At 47.6% G+C, this 25,405-nt stretch overlaps 1 protein-coding gene across 1 annotated transcript in view; it reads left to right on the forward strand.

The window, feature by feature from the left end:
* The window catches only part of LOC135823103 (uncharacterized), a 28,779-nt gene extending 8,009 nt beyond the window's left edge, over positions 1 to 20,770 (forward strand). The window contains exons 2-5 of the mRNA XM_065335940.1: positions 747 to 874; positions 3,507 to 3,598; positions 18,558 to 18,761; positions 20,222 to 20,770. Of these exons, the coding sequence (XP_065192012.1) occupies positions 747 to 874; positions 3,507 to 3,598; positions 18,558 to 18,761; positions 20,222 to 20,284 (487 nt within the window). The 3' untranslated portion in view covers positions 20,285 to 20,770. The remainder of the gene's footprint in view (positions 1 to 746; positions 875 to 3,506; positions 3,599 to 18,557; positions 18,762 to 20,221) is intronic.
* The last annotated feature ends 4,635 nt before the right edge of the window (positions 20,771 to 25,405 follow it).

Consider the following 25,405-nt stretch of genomic DNA (forward strand, 5'->3'; position numbering starts at 1 on the left):
GCCTATCGCTGATATCCCTGCGTGGGATGTTCTTCCAGTGGAGTCCAGGTGGGACTTCGGGTGCCCACACTCCATCACCTGGTTGATTGTTTCGGAACTGCAATAATACAGGTTCAAATAATTATTGTTTCCTTTTTGTGCGTATCTCTTGTCATCTCTCTTTTCTATACGTCGCACACCAGATGTACTACTATCACTGTCTTTCTCCTGCTATCTCTCTCTGCTTGCTGTTTTTTGTTTCTGTTGCCACTGTCCCTCATCGTACCCATGCTTGGATGGAGGGCGGCGTGACCCGTTAGGGTAGCTAGCTGTCAATACAGTACAGTACAGTGTGTGTGTGTGGGGGGGGGGGGGGGGGGTGTCTCATACGGTGCAGTGGTATGTGCAGCGATTTCCAATCGATAGGTTGCGGGTTCGATTCCCGGCGATTATGGTCACACACGGTGGGTGGTTACCGACAGCCAGTGCATGCCGGAGTATGTGGTGTGATGTGTGTGCGGAAAAAAAAATGAAAAGACCAAAAATAGGGATCCACTGGCCAGAAAAAGTCACTTCAAATAGCTGTATGGTGTAGACCAGGCTGGATAGTGACGGTCAATTCTTCAGCCTTGCAAGCTGTTGAATGGTGCAATCCCAGCACAAGTTGCTATGGCTTCTGCCGTAGCATTGCAATCATCGCCTCCGGCGATGGGCGTCAAAGGTGTGTGTGTGTGTGTATGTGTGTGTGTGTGTGGGTATTCCTGCAGTCAATGTTTCCAATTGGAAAAGCTGAAGCAGCTGACAAGTGTAGCAAGCAGCCTGACATTGAACGATGAGGAGGTGAAAATCATCTCAGCACCGATTGAGGAGAAGCATCTACAGCTGAGAGAAGGATGTAAGTACATGTATGCTTACCACTATAGAGTGCATAGCCAAGAGTGTGCAACTCGACGATCCCCCAGCCCATGGCGGATTTTTTATGACATCAGTCTTTGGTGGCTGTTTGGCTCATTGACGCCATCATGCATAGCCAGAGAGTACAACAAATGTGCACATCACAGCTACGGTAGTCGAAGCAGAACAACGGACGGTAGATCGATTTGTCCTGAACCTGATGAACTCTCACCGTATCTACAAAACAAGCGCGGAAAGAACACGCACGTTATCATACTTCTGCCAAAGAATGATGCAATAAAAGAATTCCGCCATTGGTGAACCCATCACAGCCCATCACAGCTCTTCGAGATAGGAGTTGCACACTGTTGGTCATGTACTCTTGCCACTATGGATTTGTGTTGTGTCCTTGCCTCGTCTGATATGCATGTACTGGCAGACCATAAAAAGTACTGGCAAGGGGAATACTTGCAAGCGATACATCTCTACTTCCATGTTTTGTAAGTAACGTTAGCAGGCAAGTGCCCACCACGGCTTTAAAACAACTTCCTCTGTCTGCTAGTCTAAATTATTACAGGTGGAATCCTGAGAACTCGAACACCAAAATGCCGGGGGAAACTTCTAATTATCCGGACATTCTAATTATCCAAACATGTACCCACAACACATAATGTATGTCAAAATGCTCGCATTGACACGCAGAATTGCACTACGCACCTTAGACACAGACTTAGTGGACACTGAACTGCCTGCGCATGCAAACCGAACTGATTTGCAGAAAATAAAGCAAACTTCTAATTAGGGTTTGCTAACTTCGAATTATCAGCACAAATCCCACACATTTTCTATGTAAGTGGATTCCGTGGGACTTCTAGTTAACCGGACATACCGTAAAGTACCGTTGATCCGTCCCCACGCCATGTCGCTTCCCAGCTGGGTTTTCGGCAGGGGGCGGGAATTAGATCAAGGCTGTCAAGTGCAGTACGATGTACAACAACGTAGAGGATCAGACTCAATGTGCTGAATTGTGCACATTTTGATCCTGGATTGGCAAGTATTGTGTACAGCAGTGCATGCGTCGGTTCAACATCGTATTTCGTATACGGCGAAGTCGCTTCACAAGGAGAAAATCGACAGGGGGCGGGAATTAGAGAGGGGGCGGATCAACGGTACTTTACGGTACTCGTGCAAATCTGTCATGCATTCTTGTAGGCCAGCAAGTGCGCAGGGAAATGCTTGCCTCTGTCTGTACTACCGTAAAGTACCGTTGGCCCACCCCCGTGTCGCTTCCTAGCTGGTTTTTCGGCAGGGGGGGGGGATTAGATCGAGTCGTTTGAGTGCAGTACGATGTACACCAAAGCAGAAGATCAGACCTGGCATGCTTGACTGTGCACATTTTCATCCTCCCCTCACATATATTGCGTACAGCAGTACATGAGTCGGCTCAACATCGTATTTCGTTGTGTACGCCGATGTCGCTTCACAGGCAGAAATTCGACAGGGGGTGGTCTGCCAACTGGCTTTTTACTTGTGAATGCGACAGCAAAGATGGCCTTGGGTGAGTCACCGGAACATCAAAAAAGGCATTATGCTGCCGCAACCAGAATCCACAAGCCCAGACATCCACAAGAGCGCCATCAAGAGTAAATAATCTCCTAAGAGTGTGCAACTCTCGACGGCGAAAACTCACATCATGTGTCTCAGGTACGTTTTGTACTACGCGGACAACTAAGGATAGCGTGCGTGCGTGCAATCCGAATATCTGCTGGCGGGTTGTATACGCGCAGTGAGTTTCTGCCATGGAGTGCTTTTATTATTACTCCGCTGCTCGCTAAAAATGGGTTGGAAACGTACAACTGGGACGCTGCGCCACGTGATGTGAGTTTTCACCGTCGTCGTACCCCATAGAAAGGGTATCAGGAGTTGCACACTCTTGGGGGGTTATATATACTCTTGGTAACAATATGCTTCAACTCAATCTTTGATATACGCATACCGGCTACTGCACAGCACACCAGACGTGACTTGTTTCTTTGTGACGACGAAAGGGTTATATATACTCTTGGTAACAATATGCTTCAACTCAATCTTTGATATACGCATACCGGCTACTGCACAGCACACCAGACGTGACTTGTTTCTTTGTGACGACGAAGATACATGTCGCACGTCAAGCACGACGTCGCCATGCGTACTTCGGGACAATTCTAAAATATTAGACGCCTTCGCTTGAAGTTTCGACTGACTTCCTGTCGCCTCAGAAGAAAACGAAGTTTACTTTATCAGCAACCTCAAAACTACAAAGCAAGGCAAAGAACCTTTTGGTGACACAGTTCCCTTTTTAAGAGTGCTCTGTGTGAAACACAGCGAGTGATTGTCTCTGCAAACATGTGTGCGGTGCGTACCGATAAATGTACTAGTATGTTTTCTGTGTATGTGAATGTGTGTGTGTGTGTGTGTGTGTGTGTGTGTGTGTGTGTGTGTATGTGTATGTGTGTGTGTGTGTGTGTGTGTGTGTGTGTGTGTGTGTGTGTGTGTGTGTGTGTGTGTGTGTGTGTGTGTGTGTGTGTGTGTGTGTGTGTGTGTGTGAATGTGTGCGGGTGTCCATGTATATGTATGTTCTTATGATCCAGCAATGCTTTACATATCGACGGTTCACTATCGTGTGCGGCTAAACAAGGCTCTCGGAATTGGTGGTTGGGCGCTGATCCCCATGGGCGATGCGGTATGTTTTTCTTTTCTTTTTTTACTAAGGAGAAGCCACTTTTACGGGCAGAAAACGGATACCGGTATGAGCACACAAGTACGGGGTTCGAGGTACTAAAATGAGACTGGAGTACTCTTAGAACTGATAAAATTGATGTTAATACGAACAAGGGCTGTACATAATGAGAAGGATATAGTTACCTAACTAAGTCAAGAACTGACCATTACATGCTGCATTCTGCCACTGCTAACGTGACCATTACATGCTGCATTCTGCCACTGCTAACGTGATCGAAGGGCAGCCATTGATTCTTGACGCTTTGTGCCGATGGCCTCTCAGGGCTGTGACTGCGGCATTGACCAGTGCAAAAGACAGCCGGGTTCGGATGTATGCCATGGCGATAGAGACAGGCTCGGACCTCTTATCGGCCAACATGGATGCAATCCGAGCGTAGAGAATGCCGGCTGCCTTGCCATGACCACCTGTGGTGCTGAGCACGACCGGGATGAATGATCCATGCTCTACCTCAACGACTCTTCTCTCATAGCTTCTTCTCTTTTCCTTTTCGTGCTTGCGGTATACTAGCGGGATTGATGGCTTCTGGTTTGAGGGGGCAAATGGGTTTAAAACCCGGACATCAAGGAATGTCCTCTCAAACCGTCCACCATACAATCCACTGACTGCGACATTAAGGTGCGCGTTGTCGTCGGTGATGGTAGATCTCAAGGGGAAGTGTTCCCCCGAGAGAGGCTGGAGATGGGGCTCGACAGCAACATCATGGGCAACTTCCCGGAGAAGGTGGGCTGTGATATCCCGAATCTCATTGTGGCGGAGCGAGGGGTAGCCGCCCAGCGAGCAGGACAGGGCATGGGTGGTCGTGAACGACTTTCCACACGCACACTTTGTCAGGAGATGATCCAGCGTCCAGCCATATCGGAGGCATAAGGAGTCTCGAAACGCCCCCTTGTGCAACTTGAAGCCAAAAACTGCAAGTGGCTTGGATGTTAGCCAGCTTGAGGCACCCTTCTCTGACGCGAGGTTCACGGCATACTGGATGTCTGGGTCCAGTTGCTGAAGCAGTGCAGCCACCTGCTTATTGGCCAGTTGCGTTGACTCCTTTCGGACCTCTGATTTCAAGAGCTGCATAGCCACTCGAACTCCGTCGTTGTTGGACTCCTGTCTGAGGATCGTGTCGACAAGAGTTTGCGTGATGATGCTGGACTGACGGAATCGGTCCCCAAGATGAGTGGGGTTGATGAGACCCAATCCACCTAGTGTGCAGGGCAATGACAGTACGGCCCTGGTTTGGTCACCAGGCGGACACCGGCCGGTAAGCGCAGGGATGAGCTGAAGACGTACGGCGTCCTTAATGGGCTCGAACAGCGGACCTGTCGCCGGGATGGTGCGAGCGACAAATGACCATTCGTGATTAACACCATTGCAGAAGGCCGTGTATGCCGCTTGTGGGTGACTGAGGGCGTACTGGGAGAGCACACTGATCGCGTGACTCCATTTCTGAACCTTGGTTGACACGTAGGTTTTGCAGAACTCCTCAGTACCAAGGACTGCGCCAAGATGACGAAACTCATCAGTGCGTATTTGGACCTCCGTGTCGGAGAACAGCTTCCTCGTCTCAGCCTCATGCTGTGGCTTCACAAGAAGAACGGATTTCTTCGCGTTTGTGAAGTACCCGTACAATGGACCACCACTTCCTCAGGCGCTTAATGGTTTTTGCGGCGGCAGAGTCATCTGCATACCAGGACTGCAGAGCTTCAGCCAGGGAGGCCTCACGGATGAGGAGGACCGTACATGACCGTACATGGGCATTGCGAGCGGGTCACCTTGGGTTGTCCCCTCACACGAGAGGATGGTCTCACCATTGCTGAAGAGCCTGACAGGGCTGCGGTAGGTATTGACGAGTGCCGGTGCCAGAGGTGGACAGAGACGTTGGACATTTTGCAGGCATACTGATCGATTGAGACGATTGAAGGCATTTGATGCATCCGCAAACAGAGCCCCTTCTGTGGAATCCTCACTGAATGCATTGTGCATGGCATGAATGGCTGCCTCAATGCCCGACTCTTGGCCACCACAGAGTTGAAGACATCCAACGGCATCCTCTATGTGGGCTTTGGAAATCTTCAGGATTGCCTTACTGACGATGTGCCGTACCACCTCACCGATACTGATGGGCCGGACACCTGGGTCCTTGTCCAGGGGTATAAGGCGGCATGCAACAAATGACTAGTGTGGCAAGTCTCCGGGCGCAAGAAGCCAAGGCATCACACAGACTGTCAGATGCAGCCTTAAACGAGGTGCAGATGTAACGCCAGTCTGCCGCATCCATACCAGATGGACCTGCAGCGCCCTGAGTATTGAGGGCGGCCTGTCGGATGACGTCTCGATTGAGGGCAGCAAAGTATGTGTCGTGGTGGGGCTGAGGGACATCTCCCGGTAGAACAGCCTCAGGGTGGAGAGATTCGGCTGGTGGGTGTTTCTCCTTGAGTGTATCTCGCACGGACTTGCCCTATATCACGTCATCCAGGGATAGGACACCTTTGGCTTGGTCCTCTGACAGCATGCGCAGGCCCGACTGGAGCTTCCCTTCGTGAATGTGAGCGGCAAAATGTCTGGCAAAATGTCTGGCATCATCCTGTGTGTCTGCGTTGCTGACTTTTGCCTGCTTTTTGCTGGAATTGCCGCTGGATGGTCCGAGCTTCAAGCATACGCTCGTTCACGTTGCCTTCTGCCCACAGGCAAGACGATGTTGTAGGCGGTCCCTGTAGACTTTGTGGTCGTGGCATTGGAACGGCTGTTGCAGAAGGAGCTGTGTGGCGACCATTGCAGTCTTAATTGCAACACCCTCTCCTGCCCCCCTCTCACCGAAGCATTGGTAGAGTGTCGCCATTATCGATACAAACTTTGAGCCTATCGCTCCCTGAGGCACTCGGAACAGATTCGGCTTGAAATGGACTATCTCTTCATATGCTGCAGAGATAATCTGTGCTGTGGATTCAGCATCGTGGGTTCCCAGTTGTAACTTGCAGCTGCTGCGTGTGTACAGAGGGAGTGACAGCTGGGGCTCCTCGTCGCCTTCCACTGCAGCATCACTTTCCTGCGAGTACGAGCCCGCGAGGTCGGCCAGTAACTCAACTGCCTCAGCGGTGGCGGGCATGCCTGCAGTAGATTCATCTTGCAGCAGCGTGGTCGCAGGCGAGGAATGGACTGTGTCACGGTCGTCCGCACTAGCAGTGTCGTCTATTTGTAGCTGTCGGTCTAGCAGATCCCATGCCAGCTGCTGAGACTGAGGGCTGACATCAGCTCCTGTACCCATGACTGCTGCTGGCCCCATGCCCAGCCGCCGTTACCGTATTGCCCGTACCCTGCGAGGGTGGTTTGCTCGCCGAGGCTGCTCTGTGGTCGATTGCTCTGTTGTCGGAGCTCGTCCTGCTTGAGGATGACGGTTGGGATGTCGAGGGGCTGCTGTTTCGGCATCTGCTCTTTTTTTCAGGGAGACAATTCCGACACTCACGCCCCTCCTTCTTGCAGTCACACCGAACGCAGGTGCCGTTGCCGTTGCACCGGCAACAAATGGCACTCTGCATCAGTGGGCTTGCGGGAGAGGCACGCTGAAGCTGGACAATCCACAGAAACCTACAGAGCTCGAAAACGCGTACCGTCCACAGTACGTTCAGGAAAAAAATAGGTGGTATGTTTTTTCGTATTGTATCATATTTGCTGGGGATACCATAAAATCCCGCCAGAGTGCCCCGTCTCTCCCATGCGCCCCTCCCTGATTTCTTGTCAGGGAAGTGATTGATTGTATCCTCGTATGACTCTGTGATGCCGTACTGTACTGCAGACGCATGCTCGACCCTGTTGGAAATGTACGCAACACTGCCCACCCTCTTGACCAGGGATCGTACAAACCCCGAGTTTTGATGGGTCTGCACGACTCCCTGCACTTGACCTTTGGTCGGTGTACGAGATGCACACACACGTTCCGTAGGGTGAGTACTTTTTCATGTAGTACTGAATGCTGCAAATAGGACTCGCCCATCCGCCCCTCCCCGCCTGGACCTACTCGAAGGGTGGCGGAGGTAGGGGCGCTCTGGCGGGATTTATGGTACCACAGTGCTGCTCAATGCTATGGTACTACAATGCTGCTCAATGCTATGGTACTACAATGCTGCTCAATGCTATGGTACTACAATGCTGCTCAATGCTATGGTACTACAATGCTGCTCAATGCTATGGTACTACAGTGCTGCTCAATGCTATGGTACTACAATGCTGCTCAATGCTATGGTACTACAATGCTGCTCAATGATATGGTACTACAATGCTGCTCAATGCTATGGTACTACAATGCTGCTCAATGCTATGGTACTACAATGCTGCTCAATGCTATGGTACTACAATGCTGCTCAATGCTATGGTACTACAATGCTGCTCAATGATATGGTACTACAATGCTGCTCAATGCTATGGTACTACAATGCTGCTCAATGATATGAGCCAGGGACTACAGAAACCACCCTATGGCACTTTTTGGCGAAAAATTTTTTTTCTCTCAAAATGTTGGTATGGTATGGTAATGTGCTCAAACAAAATTTCGAGTTGATCTGCGGTGGTAAAATGTGCCTAATCACCTATTTAATAATGGCATATCAATTAAGCGATATAGAGCAAATTTATGCACACAGTTTTGTAATGTTCTTTGTATATCTTCATTCTTGCTAGTTAGGCAGTTCAAATGTATAGTGAACTATGCCCTCAGCTTCATCCAGTGACGCCTGCGCGCCGTCCACTAAATCTCGGTAGTACTGCCGCTCCTCTTGTGGTAGTGATATGTGCGAACGCAGGGCCTGGACACTACATTCCGTCTCTTCCTCTGTACGGGCGACACGAATTTTGTCCCGCAGAGTGTCACACAGTGCGCATACGTCTGTCCTTGGCTTCATCACTTTGATGTGTGCTGCCTGTCTCCTCCAAATGTGGCAAAATGACCTGTAATGAACAGGCGAATACTGTGTGACGGCTTGGTTTAGATGTTGTATGCAGACTTCTTGTTCTTGGATGCTGGTAAGTATACTGGAGGGTCCTCAGCACGACCTCGCTCCGGGTTGAGGTAGACCGTACATGTTAGCATATGACTAAATAAACTGCACTACATCCTGCTCTATGTCTGCTGAAATGGCCAAGTGCTCTGGTGTTCTCCCAGTCAAGCCATGGTGTGCCAGTTGAACGACTAGTCGACTCCTTTGTTTGCCTTTTTGAAGGCGCTTCATTACATGACTTCCAACAGCATGAACTGCCATGAACACGTCTTTGCACAGCTCGTAACCACGTACATGTACATGGTAGCGGAAATAGAAAGGTCGATCACCACCACCAGTCATCGACTTTCGCATGCTTCCAGTCAGTGCGCCCAGAACAAACTACTTGAAGCGCTTTTTCGATTCTCGCAGTTTAGAGACTTCAAATAACTGTTATGTAGTCCTCGAGCTGCTGCTCTGGGATGACTTTCCAATGATTCTTCGACTTGCATCCACAGCCTCTCGCGTATATCTGAAGACAGGAGACCACGCTTCACCTGCTCCGTCGTCGGTGGCTCAGGTGCGGGGGCATCTGGTTCGTCATCCAATTCCGAGTAGTCGGTGTCACTCTCCGCGTTTGAAATTAAATTATTTCCGAGCTGTCGGGGCTTGGCGTTTTCGACACAACACTAGCAGCACTCGTCTCGAGCTTGCTGTGACTCCATGCCGCATGCGTCTTCTTCTTAGGTGGCATATCATCGCCGTCGCTGTCAGCATCGGTGTCGGAATCGCTCGCGGGCGACTCGCGGGTGCCAGCGCTGAGTCCGTAAAAATTCTCGTCGTCCGATTCAAGCGCCTTCGCATCAGAGACTAGTCGACTCCACACAGAATCGAGCTGCGTCGTCTACTAGATGTTGTAGCCATAATCAATCACAGTAAGTGGAGCCTCATGAGTTACTCGACAATCGCTCGAGCTCGGAATCCTTCCCCGAATATCTAAGAGAACAGCTCTGGAGTCTTGTCAAAACAAAAGTGACGAGTTCTGCGCTTCGCGTAACTATTACTTTGAGTCGCGTGACTTTGAAACGTCATAACTTGATTTTGATATCAAACGTCGTAGGGCGGTTTCTATAGTCCCTGGCTCATATGGTACTACAATGCTGCTCAATGATATGGTACTACAATGCTGCTCAATGCTATGGTACTACAATGCTGCTCAATGCTATGGTACTACAATGCTGCTCAATGATATGGTACTACAATGCTGCTCAATGCTATGGTACTACAATGCTGCTCAATGCTATGGTACTACAATGCTGCTCAATGATATGGTACTACAATGCTGCTCAATGCTATGGTACTACAATGCTGCTCAATGATATGGTACTACAATGCTGCTCAATGCTATGGTACTACAATGCTGCTCAATGCTATGGTACTACAATGCTGCTCAATGCTATGGTACCAGTGTCTGCTCCAGCGCCGGGTGAGCCGGGTAATCCACCCGGTTGGGCGGCGCTTGGACCCGGTTGAAAATATAGTACCGGGTCACAGGTTGGTAGGTCTACTGTCGAACGTTGAAAGGACTGACTACATGGCTTGTATGTGTCAGATACTTCTTCTTCTTTCGTCATTTTCTAATTCCTGTCCTCTCTTTTCTAAATGCGGCGTATCCATTCGCCTTTCTCCGATCAATGTAAACTGTCATGAAACACCGATTCCTGTCGTTACTGCGGCCAGGCATCTTGGAGTGCTCCTCGACTCGGATCTGTCATGGACGCCCCATGTTGATCGCTGCACCGCTCGACTGGCCCAGAGGATCGGAGCACTATGGAGGTTGCGTCGCTGCTTGACTCATCAGAGCCGAGTTCTCTACTGATGTACGGAACCAATGCGTTTTCCCCACTTCTTACTGCCAACCAATTGGATCGGCTACAAGTCATGCAGAATCGGGCGGCAAGGGCGGTTTTCGGACTCCCGCATCACACCTCCGCGCGCACCCTCCTGCTGAAATTGGACACCTACAGAGTATCCGAGATATTCAGGCAGAAGTTCATCGTTCTTGTCTGGAGGTCTCGGAATGGGCACGCAAGCCCTGATCTGCAAGCCCTCCTAGTTCCTTCGTCAGCTGGCCCAACTAGGTTGCACTCCACCGTGGGTCTGCGCCAACCGCCAGTTTGCACCATTTTCCGCAAGGGTTGCCTCGCGTTCCGGGGCGTCCAGCTGTGGAACGCCTTACCCAGCGATATACGTGCCATCTCCACGCTCCGCCAGTTCCGCGCCAGCATGATCCCGCACACCCTTAGTACCTGGAGTACCAAACGTCCTGTTTGATGATCAGCTGGCTTAGTTTTTCTCCACCTCTATCCTTATTACATCCCTCCCCAATTTCATTAATTCCTGCTTTCTATCTGCATTCGCCACCTTTTCATTGGGCAGATCTGCCAGTTTGGTTTGCGAATTAAAATAAACACAACAACAACAAATTTATATCAATGGGCCTAGTTAAGTTCCCGTTTATTGTCCGAATTAAAATAAACCAACCAACCAGTTAAAGCATGTGACTCGGCTGGTGAGATAGAGCCAGGTACATGTGTACCCGGCTCCGACCCGGTTGAAATGGTTGCGCCAGGTACATGTGTACCCGGCTGTCCTACAATCCTAGAGCAGACACTGGGTACTACAATGCTGCTCAATGATATGGTACTAACGTTACAATGCTGCTCGATGATATGGTACTACAATGCTGCTCGATGATATCCGATGAAGTGAGTCAAGTACACACGGGGCGGTGCTGTGCAGCCAGTCAAGATCTACCAGCACTGGGATTTTCACTCTTACAGGGGGTGCAGATCTGACTTACTCCATTGGAGTTCATTGAGCAGCAGCAGCACTGTATGTAGTATGCTGTTTGTTAATACACCATCTTTACTGGAGCTGCATATGTGTATATAGTATGCTGTTTGTTAATTTAACCTTTTGAGCACGCGTGACGTTCTGACACGTCATGACCACTGCCACTGTGACACGTGTGACGTTCTAGAACGTCACCAGTCAGTACGGAACTACAGTAAAACAACTGTAAGTAAAGACCGGCACCGTGACTAGCGACCAGCCTGCTACTACCGACCACTTCGCCAGGCACGGACGGTCTCACATTCAAAATGCACTGTGACTAGCGACTACCTGCTGAACGCGACCAGCGACCGCCTTTTCTTGCCCCAAAGACGATAATTGACCCGTAACTAGCGACCGCGATGTACGAAATCAAATGTTGCTCGAAGCTCCTTCTTGAAAATTTGCTGATTTTCCATGGTCCTGAAAGGACTCTTTCGATACTACAGCTGAACAAATGAACACAGGTCATTTTGACTGTGGAATCGGTGTGGACTGCACTACACCTGTCCAAATTTCAAGCTCTGTCAAGAATAAACACGATAGGAAACGTCTTGGAGAGCGCATCGAAAGCGCTCTCTGATCGATGTTACTACTCGGAGGAGAAACGAAGACAGAGCGGCTCTGACACCCCAGTCATACAGACGAATCGACGATGGCATCAAGGAATCCAGAAACAAGCAGCACCGCAAGGTCCTGATGCTGAAGGACCGTGTTCAAGCAATCGAGAAGTTACAACAAGGACAGTCGGTACGATTGATCACATGAACAAATTTGAAGCCCAGCGTAAAACGAAACTTCTACAGGGAACTTTTGATTCCTGGTTTCAGAAGTAGCAGCTGAATTTGATGTCTGCAAAAAGTAGCCTTCTCCCTCTGTCTCTCTCCGTCTCTAGCTCTCTCTCTCTCTCCAAGTGTTGTTTGACCTGAAATAAGAATGGCATTGCGCAAGTCCTGGGGAATCGTATTAGCTGCATTTTGACATACATATCATCAAGAGTACATAACCCCCCAGAGTGTGCAACGCCGATCCAGCTCTGTGTAGGGTCTTGGTCGAGCGGAATCGGATCTTCTGATGTCATGCGTACACTCCACACCAGCGCAAGGCCGGTCTCGAGGCAGGGCACCATTGTTTTTGATCCAAGAGTACCCGCGACTCCCCGGGTTCCCCTCAGATGTGTACGGTATTATGACGCAAAGATCCGATTCCGCTCGACCAAGACCCTATGCAGAGCTGGATCAGGCGTTGCACACTCTGGGGGGTTATGTACTCTTGATATCATATACGGGATCCATATATGGTCGCGCAGTGCAAACCTCTAACTAAAGACCACCTGCCACTAAAGACCGCTTTTGCTGGCACCAAGGGGTGGTCGGTAGTCACAGGTTTTACTGTACATCGATTCTGCACTTCTTCCGTGGCGTGGCGTCGAGCTGTACCGCTGCACAGAGGACTCCTAGGATGTACGAGTACAGTAAAAAAATGCGAGTCGCTCCGTAAGTTTGAACTGGAGTTACATGTGCGTGCATACATTTCAAAATATCAAATTCGCGTATAACTACCTTTCTGAAAATGGTCATAACTTTTGTAATTTTTGTTGTATTTCCGAAACAAAAACAGTTCTGTGCTCAGGATACATGCAATAATCGTTTGAAATCAAGTTTGCTCACATAGAGTGAATTTAAAAATTTTACTGCTTAGCAAAGGTTTTCAATGGGCCCGGGCTCAAAAGGTTAATACACCATCTTTACTGGAGCTGCATATGTGCCCCCTGCACTGCAGTGAGACTAGAAATCGTTACAAGCTAACGAATCGATTATTTGAAAAGTTTTGATTACTCGATTATGCATACAGTATACATGATTATACACGTATGATTGTACATCGACCGATGTGCGAGATCAGCTTTGCGCTGTGCAGAAACATGACATCCTGAAGTGGTTCACGCTTGTCTGCATGCCGCTTCTATGCCGTTCCTATTGCTCTTTTTTACAAACCAAATTCTCTTCTCCACAGGATCAATTTTAAAATTCTAAATTTTCGCATTTTTCAGCTTCTAATACTGCTTTTATCTGTGAAAGAAATAATCGAAAAATAACTGATTATTATAATGAAGCGTTATTGCCCCTTTGATTTGTCACAAGATGGCTTTGTAGCTTCAGTTATTCAGAATATTCATTTATCCAACAGCATCCGGTCCCCAAAGGTACCGGCTAGCTGACACGCAACTGTACTATCATATGTAGTGCCCTGGGTAGTACTCTGTATGCAGCAGGGTTGGCCTCACGCGCCTCACACCCGGCTCATATCATAATGCATGATTGTACAGGACTGTTATACGTCTTCATGTATGTGTCAAACAGATCAGAATAGCGCTGTTTCAAGGACGCGGCGCCGTGTTCGCCAGCGGCGTTTATCCCGAGATTGTGGTACATGTATGTAAAAAACGCTTTGAAAGGTTTATAGCGGAGCTACAAGTTACGCTATAATGTCCACTATCACCACCAGTTACTTGACGATCAGCTCCTGCGATAACATAGTTGCATTGCATGGCACTGACCAACGGTACTGTACTGGCGGGTAGCGCCGAAGAACGGCCAGGCTAGAACGTCATCAAGCACAGCATACCAGTGTATACACAATGTCATCAAGCACAGCATACCAGTGTATACACAATGTCATCAAGCACAGCATACCAGTGTATACACGATGTCATCAAGCACAGCATACCAGTGTATACACAATGTCATCAAGCACAGCATACCAGTGTATACACAATGTCATCAAGCACAGCATACCAGGGTATACACAATGTCATCAAGCACAGCATACCAGTGTATACACAATGTCATCAAGCACAGCATACCAGTGTATACACAATGTCATCAAGCACAGCATACCAGTGTATACACAATGTCATCAAGCACAGCATACCAGGGTATACACAATGTCATCAAGCACAGCATACCAGTGTATACACAATGTCATCAAGCACAGCATACCAGTGTATACACAATGTCATCAAGCACAGCATACCAGGGTATACACAATGTCATCAAGCACAGCATACCAGTGTATACACAATGTCATCAAGCACAGCATACCAGTGTATACACAATGTCATCAAGCACAGCATACCAGTGTATACACAATGTCATCAAGCACAGCATACCAGTGTATACACAATGTCATCAAGCACAGCATACCAGTGTATACACAATGTCATCAAGCACAGCATACCAGTGTATACACGGTTACTCAACTGTGCATACACTGTAATACAGTGAAACCTGCCCAAGGGACCTTCAAAATGTGGTCTCTGTTACCAGGTGGCCTCCTTATCCAGGGTTATTTGACTGGAAATAGCATCCTTTGATCCTGGTTTCAGTGGTCTTCTTGGACAGGTGGTCGCCTTATCCGAGTGGTCGCCTTGACAGGTTTTACTGTACATAAAAATAGGACCAGTCTAGGCTAGAAGGCTGACCCCCCAGCTCTTCGGCGATCGACAGTACTGTACTGCCGTTCTACAACTAACTAGCAATCAACTCTAGCACGTCTTGGACGCGCACTCCAACACAACTTGGTAGGCTGAACTTGGCTGATTGTCAAGTAACTGGTGGTGTTAGTGGACATTATAGCGCAATGTGTAGTTCCTTGGTCATTTTTTTCGCTATAGATTAATCTTTGGCTCTCCATCCAAGTCTAGCTTTGAAAAGTATACGAAATGTGACATCTTCGCCTCCACCAGCACTTGGAACGATTCTGAAGCTTGTTCTTTTCGCCCAAGCCATGGAAGGGCTTCTTGGAAGCTGCTCTGATTCAACACGAGTGTTGGACATGAAGTTGAATGTCATCCTAGTCTGTCCGCACAGAATTACGCGGACAAAATCTTAAAATTATGCACATAATTATGCGGGCGAAAACAGCCCGTTATGCGGCAAATATGCGGGATTATGCGGCAAATATGCGGTATAATAGAGTGGTTCTGCATAACGTAATTACGTTAGAAAAAACGTAGTCGATCTATGGAAAGTCTTACGTAAACTGCATGCTCATCTGGGTTCCGCCATACGGAGTTTTCAAATCACGTAGCTGCCCTTGGCAACTCCGAACGCGGCAGTGTACGACCAGATCGACCTGGGGAGAGAGTCATAAATTTGTACCCCAATCCACTTACGGACCAGCTACGTTATCAGAGCCCTATCTACGTACTCTCCGTAGACAACTTTCCGTAAGTGGAGTGCAAACTCGCGAATTCACGGGTTTTTCCCGCCCACTAACGTAAAGTTGCTCAACTTTACGTAGTGCGGAACCTCTCTAATGCGGTCATTATGCACGAGTTATCTGTCATTTGTACAACTTTAGCGTGCAGTTTCATGCAAGTATACAACTTTGTCGTACAACCTCATGGACCGGTACGACTTTGTAGTACATTTTCAACATCATGTACTATTTTCTTGTACATTCCCGTGAATAACGCGGGTTTTATGCAAAATCTCTCGAAAACGCGGATGAAAGCCAATAACGCGGAAATTGCGCGTCCGCGGTATCCGGTGGGGACAGCCTAGTGCTCCATAGTAAAACATGTGCCCGATAGTCGTATTGCAAAGATGTTCTTTCAGTTCGAATAACACACATGATGACCCAGGTAAAACAAAGCATATGAGGGCTCCTGGGCTTTCAAGCCCTCTTGTTTCCGTCTTTTTCATCCGAGTAGTTTTCGGACTAAAGTCAATTTGTCCAACTTTTCAATACGATTTATGGTCCATGGACTAAATTTTCAACCAGTCTAACTCCCTTTCTTTGGAGTTGGACTAAATTTTTCGCTCACTAAATTTTCTGCCTGTGCAGTAGTAGTAATGGATTCAGTCGTGAATTCACTTGCACCTCAATTCTTCCCAGCTGCATGCTACAGGTCTACTCTCCATATAACGTAATCTCTGGGACCACGCAAAAATTATGTTATATTGAGAGTTATGTTATGTAGAAAACCGTGTGTAAAATACAAGATGTACCACAAAATGAAGGGTGTTACAAGGCGGGTTCAATCGTGCAAACATATACATACTGTACCACCATCGACATCGGATACCATCAATGCCGCAGAATTTAATGCACATAGGACTAAACTGGCTAGCTACGACTATACAGCTTGATTGTGCCGCGCACCTGAATCTACGTTGTATCGAGAGTGTACACGTCGGGGACTGCGCCTAGGGTGCGTTATGCCGAGGTTTACGTTATGTAGGACTAAATTGGCCTAAACTGCCTAGCTACAGCTACCGCTTGATCATACCGTGCACGTGAATTTATGTTGTATCGAGAGTGCGCACGTCGGGGACCGCCGTAGCGTGTGTTATGTCGAGGTTTATGTTATGTAGGATTATGTTGTGTAGAACAAAATTTGTATGGAAGTGATGCTGTTTCGGCGCGGGATTTGGCTTTTTTATGTACTAACGAGGTTTATGTACAAGTGAGAGTTGTTATATCGAGAGCAGACCTGTACCAAACTGGCTTCTTGACATCCACTTGACAAGTAGACAAGAAGTACACTCAAACGTCTCTTATCCGGACGCCTCAGGTACGGGCACGTCTCTCTACCGGGCACCTTCAGCTTGCGTTCCTATGGCAAAAAGCTTCGAATTTGGTGGGTTTGAACTTTGTTTGTATGTGCAAGTGCTTATTTGTCACTGCCAACCTGTGTAACCCACACATCTTTATCGATGAATTCTTTTGTATCCTGAACATGTGCAATATGTGCCGAATAAACTTCTTCAAAAATGATATGATACACGATAGATGAGTTACCCTGAGATACAGGAAAATCTGAGATACGGACAGTACCCGGTCCCAATAACATACAAGGTGCCCAGATAAGAGACGTCTCCTAGTGTATGTGTAGGCATAGGCCGTCCGTTCGTGGCGCCACCACCAACACAGTACTACACCCTACGCAGGGAGTGAATTCTTACCTGAGTCCCTCGTAACCATGGTAACACTACTTTACCTGATTCCGTCGTAACAGTACTTTAAGGGCCATCCGTAAATATCGATATTTTATCACGAAACGAATTCATTTCGTTTCAACCCAACCCCTAGCCCTCCCTACCTCCCCCCTCAGAACGTAAAAAAAATGTTGACAGATACATGCATACCGTACTCGCTCGATTAGAAGCCCCTCTCGAATAATCCCCCCCCCCCCCCCCCCCCTCCCCACAAGGACTGTTTGAAAAAACCCTCTCGAAGAGAAGCCCGGACTACTATTCGCGAATACATGTCCTGGTCGACGTAGTGTGTGCAAACTAACTCGGGGCCGAGTTGCTGTGAATATGAAAGTTTTAGAGATTTGATTGGAATAACTGGTACTGGAATGAAGCTATAAAAGCCCCTCTCGAATAGAAGCCCCTCTTAAATAGAAGCCTCGTCAAAATTGGTATTGAAGATATAGAAGCTTCTAGTCGAGTGAGTGCGATATACAACAAAAGTCGTAAGTGTGTCAGTACTCCAGTCTCCTACTTCCATGTACCGCTGCTTGAAGTACAAGTATCAATGTTTTCTGAAACGAAATTGGTCAACTCCTACCCCGTAACAAAAATATTTCGATAAAATGTGTTGGTGTTTATATGTTTCTCGCTTGATAATCTTCTATAATAGTTGTACTTTCCCATTCTATCCATTAGTGCAACGAACACTTCCTGAGGAGCGTTGCGCGAAAACTAGTTCAAAAATCTCTTTTAGTGTTATGCATCTTTTTCCCATTTTGTACATTTTCTTGTTCATGACATCCATAGTTGGTCATCTTTCGGTTCGTTGTTCAATAAATGTCGATCCAGCTGGTACTGCTGATTGCAATTTTGAAATTACTGTCGCCTCGCCGTTTATTTATGAAAAAAAATTTGATATCATGGACGACCGTCACCCCTTACCTGAGCCCATCATAACAGTACTGTCGTATGCGATCTTACAGATTAAATTTTTTTTAAATCGGTACCATGCAATCATATTATTATAATTATGTATGGTTGTTTGTGTTCTGCATGCAGGAAATACATGGAGATGCGAAGGATAAATTGATCTTGCGTGAGTTTGGGCTGTTTATCAGAGGACACCTTGTATCCCAAGCTGTTGGAGAGCACCGCGTCTTTGGTCCTGAGTCTCAAGGCAAGTCACTTGAGTCAGCCCGCTCATCAGCTTTGAAGCGCTGCTGCAAGGACTTAGGAATGTACCGGGAACTTCACATTGCTCAGGTACGTGTATCTTGATGATATCTTGATGATATCTTGATGAGGATTTATCTGTTCACAATTTACATGTTTGTTCAGCACCTCCACACGAGCGACACTGACTCACGCTGCTATCTGGTGTTCACGAGATGTTTGTCGCGCTGGAAACGAAGCGTCTCTGTAAGTTTGTATCCCTGGTGATGGTTTAGTCTGGAGAGCACTATATAAGTGGTGCTCTTCAGACACAATCTTCCTCGGCCTACTCAAGCTCAACTGATGAGTGGTGAATTCCTCGAAACACTGTGTATTGAACAGGGAGTGGTGCTTTCTTGCAGGTTTGCCGAGTCGAATGTTCGATGGACTTCTTGTGTGCTCTGGATGGCAGTCATGAGTCAGTCAAGTGAGAATTCAAGTCGGCCGGAAAGGCGCGAGCTCCCACGTAGGGAGCAACACACAATTCCCCAAGTATCGCCAATGTTGCACCAACCTCTTCTCACAATTTACATTGCCTTACTATCAAGCATGGGAGATACATTGCTGTGACCGAGGATTATGAGCTACGGCTGGCCATAGCAATTTGACCGACATGGGTCACTTGTGTGATGGAGGGCATGTGTGGCCACAGGCGGGGGCTGAGAATAGTTCGTGAGTTCGTCAAACAAGCCGTACAGTTTGTCAGAATGTTTCGTTCGCCTCCAGCAAAGCTACACATCCGTTGTTACTGAATTCCTCCATACAAGGTGATATTTCCACTATCCACTACCGTTCTACAAGATCTACCTTTGCTGACGAGAGTGTTATACTCGAAACAGCTGTACGATGGAATTCGGTACCAATGGATGTGTCGCTTTGCTGGTGGTGTGCTGTGGCAACGTGTCGAGGTCCGCTGGAGAGCGCAGTTCTGGTGTGGTGATCGATGAAAAATCTGTACTGGGCTGAATACTGCTGCTTATACAGGCTGTTACTCATCTTTTGCATTTATCCTATCCCATACAGCAGGCAGGCATAGTGGGATGGTCTAAGACCATGATTGAGAAACAGAGGGTACCAGGTTCAACTCCTGCTTGGAAGCGGAAGGAATTTTTCCAGCCGTGCTGGGAACTCGTGGCCTGGCACGAGGGTAACATGGATGCAGCTAATGGGATTTCGGTCTTACTTTGACCACTTGGTGGTCTGATCTACTCATCTCCCACCGTTTAGGCGCTGCATCTGCGCCTTTGATCCTAGAGGGTGGTGGCGTTCCCATGGCGGATGCGGAAAACTTGACTTCCAGCCGAGTCTCACGCGAACCGTGAAATTTATTTATTTATTTAAACAGTATAATTGAAACAAATCTTTCCCCTCTGTATTATTTTTGAAGTTGGTTGCTCCAACGAGGAGCACACGCTTCTTGCAACTTCTAAGTTCTATATTATTTTATTATTTTATATAATATTGCTTCGAAGTATGTAATTTATGTTCCTGTGCTTCCATTTTGGCTCCAGGTCAGCAGTGAACTAAAACACAAGCTGTTGTTGAAGAAACCAGGCCAGAAAAAGCGATATTGATTCCGCAAGGTGCAGTGGTACTGTGGTATTTTCTTTACCATGTGTGCAAATTTACTGCCAAAGCACCACACGAGGTCCCATTTTTGTTTCCTAGGCTTTGATAGCCCTTTTTGGTGTGCGGTGTGCGCCGATAGCTACCTGTTTTCTCTAGAGTGTGCGATAGCTACTTGTTTTCTCTAGATTGTGTTCCCAAGTACTTTTGTGCTTTGCTTCTTTTTGGATCCTGATGTCGCATTTCCCTTGCTAATGCTTTTGGTCCTTTCGTGCGTAAGTTTGCATGTGTATGCAGGACACCCTGCATGCCAGTACGGCCCCCATGTCCATGGGACGCCAACCAGACCGTCTTCTCACTAATTTGCTGCTGGCAAGTTGTTGTCATCATGCATTGTTACTTCCACACTTTACGTGTTTGCAGTGACTCGCAGGCTGTTTTCGGGTTCCATGTCCTCCGTTGGCTTTTCTGAGTTTTCTCGCTTTCTGCTTGGTGATGATCGCTTTCCTTTGTGTGTGCGCGTGCGTGCGTGTGTGTGTGTGTGTGTTAGTATATGCATGTGTGTGAGTGTGTGAGTGTGTGTATGTGCGTTCGTGCGTGTGTGAGTGTGTATGTGTGTGTCTGTCTGTCTGTCTGTCTGTCTGTCTGTCTGTGCGTGTGTGTGTCAACAGTCACCAAATTAGCTCAGTAGTGGCTTTCGAAATAACTTCTGTGATGAGAGTCGTTCTTCTTTGATTGAAGCTTCTCTTCGCCTTCTTTTCTTCTTCTTCTTTTTGTGATTGTTGTTTAGTTCAGATATCTGCTTGATAGTATAATACTAGTACCGTAAAGTACCGCCAGAGCGCCCCGTCTCGCCAGAGCGCCCCACCTTGATTTTACAGCCAGGGAAAGGAAAATCGTACGGCAGAGTGCAACGAAGTTTGTACGGAGTGATAACCTTAGTGTACTAAGGTCACACTCAGCGGGGGTTGTGTGAAGCTCGTACCCGCTCAAAGGTCCGGATTGATTGCACAATGTGCAATGTGTGTACATGGTTCGAGTCGTATGCCCTATAGACAGCGGACCACGTCCACAATACGACCACGAAAGGACGAGATGGTGGGGCGCTCTGGCGGTACTTTACGGTACTATCAAGCATTATTATGATCATCAGAGATAATCATAGTGCGCCCATCGTGGCGAGAGTACCTTAGTGCCACATTTTGGGAATTAGCAGCACACGGAAGTAAACACCGCCACCTTTCAAATCTGCAGAGTTTTCACAAGACTAGTGACTAGGAGTCAAAGGGGTGTTCCAGGTACCCGCTCATTAAAGTCACTACGGAACAACACTGCTGGTATCACGCATTCCAGATGGCAGTCAATTATTTACAACTCCACGCTAAATGTCTGCATTGTTGCATTTTTCGCACCTACATGTAGTAGATCTAGTCATCTATCTACCTCTGCAACTAGCAGACTAGGCTTTCCCCAAATCGGCCCTTTTTTCGCCTATTCGGCTTTTCGCTCGGCTCAAAAATACATCAGATTTGGTTGCAAAATCAGCTGATTGTTCTAAAATCGGCTGCGAAATTGGAATATATTGGAAAATCTGCTAAAAGAAATGGCATATTGGGGTTCAAAAATTGGTGAGGTGTTGGAAATACAGCTCTGCTGCCCACAGCTGCACGTTGTAGTGTAGTATTTTACTATTGACAGTATTGTAGTAACGATCTTCCTGATGGCTAATGTGGTTTGAGAGGAGGTCAAAGGACAGGAGTCACACGACCTCAACGCACTAGTACTACAACTTACAAGTACTGAAGTAGAGAGCTCGAGCGGTCATGCTTGCAGCAACATCATTCATTCGTGAACGCACTTGGCAGCAGCATTTCGTCGACTTTCGGCGATTCTCAAAGGAACCCTCCAAAATCGGAAGGGTTTTCATTTTATTTTTTATTTTGCATGTATGGCTGTATCAAGAGTACACGGTTTTCATGTACTCTTGCTGTAGGCTATAATATACTGTCCCTCCAGGAAATCGCGATTCCACGCATGCAACAAATTTCGTGATTTTGGCCCAAACCTGCGATTTTCTGCAATTGTGATTTCTCTCATTTTTCGTGTTTTCTGCACTTTTCACGCAGTGCTTTCCGCATTATGTTGTTGTTTTTTTGCACAGTATGACTCCCTGACTCCCTGACTCGTAACGTTACTACTCCCGAGTAGATCTACTGCGCAAATAGCGTTTCTACAGACGCAGCAAATTTCGTGATTGGCCCAAATCCGCACTACGGTTTTCTGCAAATAATTCCGCGGATTCCTGGTAAGTCCCGCATCTTTCGGCCACATTTTTTGTTGTTTTCTGCCGCAATTTCTTGCACAAGTTGTGGAGACTTTTTCCGCAAATTCCCGCAGGGACAGGGTAGGTGTTCGCAACCCCAGACGAAGACATGCATTTTTCTTCACTTTTCTTTTTTTTTTGAAACTAGTTTGGCACAGAGTGAGATACATGTACATCCATGTGAGGCAGATGGATCGTCAGCCACGAATAACATCTTGCAAGATAATTTTGAGGATGCAAAAAAAGACCAACTTGGAGGAACTACAAGTTATGCTATGTCCACTAACACCACGAGTTACTAAACAATCCGCTCATGCGATAACATTGCACGGCACTGATCGACGGTACTGACATGCATGAACAACCGCCACTGTCCTTCACAGCTGAGACTTTCAGCTCGTGCTTGTTTTAGTTGTGCTCACCTTCCCCTCTTATGTTATTGTTAGGCCCACAAGTAATTACAATAATATTCTGTCCCCGGGGAAAATTGCGCAAAAAAATCGCAAAAAACGCGGGGGAAAACGCGGCATAATTTGCGGTGAATTTGCAGTAAATATGCGGTGAATAATATTGATGTGCGGCAATTTTCAGTGAGTATGTAGTGAAATCAACCAGTTACAAGTCTCTGGTGTAAGCACTCGTCATATTTGAGTAAAAAGCCGCCACGATGAGACGTTGCTGACCGAACAGTGCACTGTGTGTACGTGTAGTGCAACAAAAAAGTTAAAAAAACGCGGGAAAATCGCGGAAAACGTGGTCTTTTAAAAAATCGCAAAAACTCGGAAAAAAACGCGGCCGCGGAATCGCAATTTTCCCTGGGACAGGAGAAGGACCATGTCGTCACCCTGATGGCCCAACTCGAGCCAGACCTGCAACGCACCCTACAGCTTGCCTCGGAGAAAGGCGCCTCAAGTTGGCTGACATGTCGGCCATTGCAAAGGCATGGCTTCACCCTGCACAAGGGCGCCTTCCGCGATGCCATATGCCTCAGGTATGGATGGGATCCTGATCGCTTACCTGCAACATGCGCGTGTGGAAAGCCATTCTCGACCACCCATGCCATGTCATGTGCCATCGGTGGCTATCCCTCGTTACGGCACAACGAGGTCCGAGACCTAACAGCAGCACTGCTACGCGACGTCGCACATGATGTTCATGTTGAGCCGCACCTCCAGCCTGTGACCGGTGAGCGCTTTCCGCTGCGGTCCACCATCACGGCAGAACAAGCTCGGCTGGATGTAGTTGTCAGCGGTCTACACGGTGGACGGTTTGAGAGGACCTTTCTAGATGTCCGGGTTTTCAACCCATTTGCCCCCTCAAATCGGAAACCAACGATCGCTGGCAGCTACAGAAAGCACGAAGAGGAGAAACGGAGGAGTTATGAGAGTCGCATTCTCAACGTTGAGCACGCTTCCTTCATCCCCGTGGTGTTCAGTACGACTGGTGGCCAAGGGAAGGCAGCCTCCACTCTCTTTGGCCGCATTGCAGGCATCAAGTCTGAGAAGAATGGTGAGCCTTTCTCTGTGGCAATGGCTTTGATCAGAGCCCAGCTGTCCTTTGCTCTCTTGAAGGCGGCCGTGGCATGCCTTCGTGGGCATCGCCACAAGTCGAGCAGGTATGACCCTCATGCATATTCTGCCACACTTGCTGTCTCCGAGTGTCATCTGTAGACAACCTGTCTGTTTCTCCCAGTTTTTCCCCTTTTTCTCTGTATCATTTTGTATGTTATAATTTCCGCGGATTCCAGTTTTTCTCCCTTCATTATAATTTAAGCGCAGTTTAGCGCGTATTGGCTTATGATTTCTTTTTCTTCTGTTTGTATTTAGCGCTTGACCGGTTATTATTTTCCTTCTCTTTATTTTGCGCTACATATTATTATTTTTCTGGTAATAATCGCATAGTTCAAAAGTCCAAAAAAAAAAAAAAATTCCCTGGGACAGAATATTAATTTATATAATTTATTCCCGTAGCTATGCAGAAGACGTTACTTCAGTAACGTCTGGCGCTAGCCAGGGTCCACACAGCTTTAATTTGGTATTTGTGTGTGTGTGTGTTTGTTTGTTTGTTTGTGTCACGCCTGGCGCTATCCCGTATCTGTCCCGTATCTGTGACTACAAAGGCTCTACAGGATTGTACATAACAGCTATCCACAATATTTGCGGGCTCCTGTATCTGTCCCGTACCGTACCAATATTCGTCGTATTATGCATACGACTCCCTGATGTAGAGTGGGATTTGGAAAGAAATAGGGAAACGAGGAGGAAATTAAATTAGAATAGACGCCGATTAGGTGATAGGGTGCGTCAGCATAAACATACTTTGGAAGAGAGATCCCGTCGTCTCCAAAATAAGCGTGAACGAGCGATTCAGTGCCGGTCACAGGAAACGTCGGAAGAGAGATCCCGTCGACTCCAGAACGCCCGTGATCGGTAGAGTCCGGCGGTACCAGGCAACGTCAGGACAGACTTCCCGTTGAGTCCAGAACGCCCGTGATCGGCAGAGTCTAAGCCGGTCCCAGGAATCGTCAGGACAGACATCCCGTCGAGTCCAGAACGCCCGTGATCGGCAGAGTCTAAGCCGGTCCCAGTAAACGTCAGGACAGACATCCCGTCGACGCGCAGAAAAACTAAATCTGCAGCCTCTTTTGCCGTCGAACAGGATACGTATTTATTCCCGTAGCTATGCAGAAGACGTTACTTCAGTAACGTCTGGCGCTAGCCAGGGTCCACACAGCTTTAATTTGGTGTTTGTTTGTTTGTTTGTTTGTTTGTGTCACGCCTGGCGCTATCCCGTATCTGTCCCGTAC

Source organism: Sycon ciliatum, chromosome 1 (genome assembly GCF_964019385.1).
Source record: "Sycon ciliatum chromosome 1, ocSycCili1.1, whole genome shotgun sequence".
NCBI classification, from domain to species: Eukaryota; Metazoa; Porifera; class Calcarea; order Leucosolenida; family Sycettidae; genus Sycon; species Sycon ciliatum.